Source organism: Cryptotermes secundus, unplaced genomic scaffold (genome assembly GCF_002891405.2).
Source record: "Cryptotermes secundus unplaced genomic scaffold, Csec_1.0 scaffold2543, whole genome shotgun sequence".
In the NCBI taxonomy this organism is placed as follows: Eukaryota; Metazoa; Arthropoda; class Insecta; order Blattodea; family Kalotermitidae; genus Cryptotermes; species Cryptotermes secundus.
Genome location: NW_019732877.1, coordinates 18,602 through 24,545, shown reverse-complemented (window position 1 = coordinate 24,545; position 5,944 = coordinate 18,602). Strand labels below are relative to the sequence as shown.

At 39.8% G+C, this 5,944-nt stretch overlaps 1 protein-coding gene across 1 annotated transcript in view; it reads left to right on the top strand.

The window, feature by feature from the left end:
* Positions 1–3,710: 3,710 nt before the first annotated feature.
* The window catches only part of LOC111867843 (UMP-CMP kinase 1-like), a gene marked incomplete at its 3' end in the record, with an annotated part of 14,169 nt that continues 11,935 nt past the window's right edge, over positions 3,711–5,944 (top strand). The window contains exon 1 of the mRNA XM_023858038.2: positions 3,711–4,570. Within this exon, the coding sequence (XP_023713806.1) occupies positions 4,549–4,570 (22 nt within the window). The remainder of the gene's footprint in view (positions 4,571–5,944) is intronic.

Here is a 5,944-nt window from a genome sequence, read left to right as displayed (position 1 = left end):
CGAGTTACAAGCGTTCACTACATTCAATTATAATTGATAATTATCAATCCAAACCCCTGCATAGTTACTAATACGTGACAACTGGTGCCACAAGTGGAATTTGGATTGACAATATTACTATGATATGATGGGCACTTTCACAACTGAAGGTTTCCTTATTCGAGTCTTTGTACGAAGTTACAATAGCTTGAACGTGTGATTCAATTCAGAAGGAATCAATGATTCTACATCGATAACAAATTTGCTTCCTAGTTTTGCTTTAGAGCGGAAATAGCCGACAAGAATCAGTTTTCTGTGACAATGCACAGAGAAAAGAAATATCCCTGCATGACAATGAAACTTCCGGAATCGGAATAGAAACTCCGGGTAATCACCTAGACGAACTAGCAGGCCAATTCTTCGTACTGGCAGGAAACTGAGACATTTGCATTCTTCATCCAGACTTCCTAGTGCAAAGTGTTGGCTTTATTTTCTCCCTGCTTCAGTAACTTAAAAGCTTTTTATGTGTGATACAGTAACATTAAGCCATGGAATTTCCCCTCAAATTCTATAAAATGGTAGACTTTATAAAGCATTCTATGATCGACCGAACTGATGGGATGTCATTTATGCGTGTAAAAGTGTTCTTGGAAACTAAAATAGAAATATATCATATTTTCTTAATAAAACGACTCGTTTTACATAACCGTAAAAATTGGGCCGTCAAAACAACATAAAAATATCTTCAACATGAAGACAAAATACACGTAGATACTACTGTGACACTATTGCTACAAGTTTCGACATTTTCTAGGTCATCATCAGGAGAGTTATAATAGAAAAAAACTAAGTTCCCGGATTGAATTGTTTAACATGGATCCATGTTTTACAGTCTCTTATTATTATTAAATTTCATGGAGGTAGGCCTAGGCCCAAACTGAGGCTGTAGCGCCACAGGAAAATTATTATTATTATTATTATTATTATTATTATTATCATCTATACTTTTCATTTCTTAATTAAATATTTATGTTTCATTTCTCACTTCTTAATAACACTTAGTTTTATGTTAATGAAATTATTATTGTTGTTATTATTATCATATATTTGCTTGTTTGTTTACTTTTCTTCATTATTGTGTTTTCCCAAGTACTTCCCTGTAATTTGTCTTTGACTTATAATGTGTTTGTCAATAATGTAATTACTTTCATCTACACTGTGCTCTGTCTGTAATTGGCCTTGCGGCTGTTGACTCGGCACATAAATAATAAAGAATTGAAATTGAAATTACACGATTTTTACACGATTATCAAACTCACAACATGATGAAAACTATAAAGAATAAAAATTGTTGTACATAGCATCCATATGTAATAAAAGTATAAGTCGAATTCAGATCTAAGACTTCTGTTTAATGTACATGGTGTGTATATTTAATGAAGTAACTGGAAAATAATTTATGAAAATGCAGTAAGAATGTTAAATACTACTGTAGAGCTATGGACCATGCAAAAGTAAATCTGCAGCTGTAAAAAATGAACAACGGGGCGTAAAGAATAGCAAATGAAGAATATTTGGTACACTTACAGTCCATATCTGATTACATGTCCCTTCTCTACGTGTACTCCAAGTTGAAGCATGTCTATTCTCACTCACTCGTGGAGCTGAGCCCTTCCTGAAAAACCGCCAATTGTGCAGCTATTCAAGAACTTCTCAGCACCGTGTTCAAAAGAACACTCCATTCGTCACTATCCTGAGCCACATCATTCGAATCAACATTATCCCATCCATTTTAATATTGTTCACCCACCTACGTCTTGGTCTTCCTAGAGGCTTCCTTCTGGCTTTCCCACCAATATCTTACGCATTCCTCCTCGCCTTCATTCATGCTACATACCCTGCCCATATCATCCTCCTTGACTTCATCGTTCTAATTATATTATACTTGGAGAAGAGTACAAGTTATGAAGCTCCTTATTATGCAATTTTCTCCAGCCTCCTCGCTTCATCTCTCTTCGGTCATAAATATTTTCCTCAACACCTTCTTCTCGAACACCCTCGGTCTATGTTCCTCCCTTAATGTCAGAGACCAAGTTTCACACCCATACAGAGCCACAGGCAAAATTATAATTTTGTAAATTCTAATTTTTATGTTTTTTGACTGCAGACGAGAAGACAAAATTTCTGAACTGAATGGTACATTACTGAACATTACGCGAGTTCCGTCTCCTCTTAATTTCCTCCTGAATGAGGATTCGTTTTCTTATAGTCGTTCCTGAATATCTGAACTATGTCACATTTTCAAAACATGTGTTACCTATCTTTATGTCATGATTTTGCCCTGCATTTTGGTGACGAGACAGCAACATTTACTTAGTTTTCTCTGTGTTTACTTCTAGACCAACCTCCTTACCAGAGTCAATTAAAGTTTGTGTGTTTTTCTTTATGGTATCTACATTATCACCCAGTAGATTCACATCATTGGCATAGGCCAACAGCTGATGTGTCCCATTTAATTTCAGTCCCACCTGGTTTCCCTGGACCTTCCTAATGGCATAGTTTAAAGCAAAGTTGAAAAGCAGTGGCGATAAAGCATCTCCTTGTTTTAGACTACTTCTCCGTTAATTTGTTCTTTTCTTTCCATTGGATAAGACCGGGTTCGTTTCTTCTTCACCCCTTCTACTTGGCACATGACGATCATCATTGTAACTTAAAACCTATGCCTGAACCTACATATTTCAAAGCGAAAATGGAGGTAGAATATTCCCTCAAAACCTCTGCATCTTCCCATAAATCCACACGGTATCACAGCCTACCACAATATTAAAATCGCCGTCATAAAAACCTCAAAACTTACACATGGTGAACAGTTGCATCATTCGTATGCAATACATTCAACGATTAATTCAAGAAGGATGCGTCAGCATGCAACACGCACGAATGAAACAAATCTGAACAATATTTTTGTTGATAAATCTTGCTGGGGAAAGATTTTGCAAACAGGAATACCTGTCAAGTCTGCATTAATACTATCATTGTACGCTCTTTTCCTATTTCTTTAATCTGAGCTGTATGCATTCTAATTTTGATGTGGCCTTGTTTATTCCGCCCACGTTCTTTCAAGAGACCTCGTAAGGGATCCGCGAAAAATTAATTCCAATTATTATTTTTATATAATGAACGCATAGATTGAAGGAAAGATAGAGGGGCGGATAGAAGTGACCAGAAGACGTAAGAAGATGCTGGATGACCTTGGGGACAGAAGAGGATATTTTCATTTGAAGGAGAAAGCTCTAGATCGCATCAAGTGGAGGAACTGTTTTGGAAGAGACTGTGGACCTGTCGTCTTGACAGATTACTGATGAATGAATGAATGCATTATTATTTACTGAAGTAGAGCAAGAGTGACACAAGAATTGGAAACCGAACGGTGCGCAAGTTGAATTTCCTGGAACTATGGCAGGGTCGTGTGAAACAGGTCGAGCTAGCGGAAGACACTTCCTCATCATGCAAGGTCCTAACAAGTCTTTTATGAGAGTAGAGCCCTGTTGCAATTCATGTGTACATAGTCCTACAATTTCGTTGCCTAGTAACAAAGAAAACATAAACATAAACTGTTTAAAAACAAAAGAGTTATACCTCCCCACGTGTGCGCATGATTGCCACCTGGTTTCCAATAACGACGCCCCGCTCGGTAAAGTTCCCGCACCTCGCCTAGACGTCCACTCGAACTGACCAGCAGGGACGGCAGCGTCGTGGCGGTGTGGGAAGCGAAGCCTACTCACAGCGGCGTGGGCCAGTGTGTACATGATAACCGAAGTTCTGCTATGTGACCGAGGGGAGCGGGGAAGCTCGGTTGGAAGGACGCATATATTATTCAAAAGAAGCAAAGTCAATTCTTCACCCAACCTCTCGAATCGAATGAACGATTTCCATGTGTGCATCAGTTGACCAGTGGCCATTGGTAGGATAACACTGTAATGTAAGTTGTGCTTTGGAGAGGCAGCAATTACTAAACCGAAAACCTGGATAACTAAACACATACAAACACTATAATGAAAGTGGTGTTCTGTGAAACGTGATAACTTGTCGTTTGAGACTCTGCACATTTTTTACATATTATCAATTAACAGTCTTATGAATGTGGTTACCAATACATCTAGTGTTTATAAGAATCTGTACAAACGATTCTCAGTTCAGGAAACCGCTGGTAATTTCGATGCTCAACACAAAACTCACAGCTTAAAATAAAGTTTGAAATTAATACTTTCTTATGGCATGTGAGGAAAGGACTGATGAAGCATGATTAAAAAAAGGAAATGAATCGAGGCAGAGGTGTAGCATCATTAAATAGACAATGTAGTTACTTTACGAGATGATGAACTCGGGAACGTGATGTAGTTACACAAACGTGAAGTGAGATTTTGATTTGCCAGTGTGCCGGGATACAAGCCACAAACTCTGTTATTCGTCTAGAGGAATTACAACATTTACATCTAATTACATCGAATGAACAGTGAGAAGTGACTCACCAGCTGCCAGTAGAGCTGCGGAGGTTTATACTGGACTATGGGCATCTGTCTGGATACAGGTATGACAACATTCCCACAGTAAATGGACGTATATAACAACTTACTTATGGAGCTGAGCCCTTCTTGAGGAGCCGCCAACATATTGTAATCACCGGTGTCAATGTGCTGTGTATTCCAAAATAAGGTAGAAGGTAAAATTGTTATGCCATGGACACTTATGAGGAAGCATCACACTTTTTAATTTCGGCATTAATGGAGGTGAGTGATCAGTTTCACGCCCCAGCCGCTTTAACCCCAGGTAAATTACCGCGGTACTCATTGGATAGGAGGCTAAGTGGGCCCCAGAGCCGGTCTCGATGACGTGGAGAAAAGAATATTCTTCACCCTACCGAGATTCGAACTCCGACCCCTCGGTCATGCAGCCCGTAGCCAGCCGCTATACCAACTGCGCTATCCCGGCTATACTTCTTCTTCCTCCGACAGACCGGGGCCTCTGACCTATTCTCTCTTCAGAATTAATCTGAAAAATGTTAGTCATGCAGACAGTTGGTACAACTCCTTGGATGGGGGATCAGCCCGAAGCATGGCCTCTAGCTACACAGGACGACACNCGAACTCCGACCCCTCGGTCATGCAGCCCGTAGCCAGCCGCTATACAGACTGCGCTATCCCGGCTATACTTCTTGTTCCTCCCACAGACCGGGGCCTCTGACCTACTCTCATTTCAGAATTAATCTGAAAAATGTTAGTCATGCAGACAGTTGGTACGACTCCTTGGATGGGGGATCAGCCCGAAGCATGGCCTCTAGCTACGCAGGACGACAAGAAAACAGAGAAGACGCAGATATATGAGTACATGCATGCCCAGAGTGGGGTTAATTTGTACTTTCACCAAATATTTTTAGGGTGACAAAATTAATGAGAATGGAATGGGCGTGGCATGTAGTACGTATAGAGGATATTATAAACGAATAGAAAATTTTGAGTTGGAAATCCTGAGGGTAACAGACCACTTGTAAGGCATTCGCCTATACAGAAGAATAATATTAAAACGTATGCTTAAGAAAGAGGTTTGGAAGTTATGAACTGGATTCATTTCACTTAGGATAGGGAACAGTGGCAGGATTTTGTGAAAACGGTAATGAACATATGAGTTACATAAAAGTTAGTGAATCTCGACTACCTGAACCACTAGTAGCATCTGAAGGACTCCGCTTAATGGAATCAGCTCTCTCAGCAAGACGAACGTCGTGTATGAAGTTATTGGACACATTCAGGATTGTAAGATTTGAGGCTTTCACAGCGGTGACAATGAAGAAAGCAGTCTTCTGGGATTTGGCACCGCGTATATGTGGTGTTAACCGACGTTTCGGAGGAACGTATCGCCTCCATCTTCAGAGTAGAAGAAAAATATAAGAAATCCGCAAGCGAAG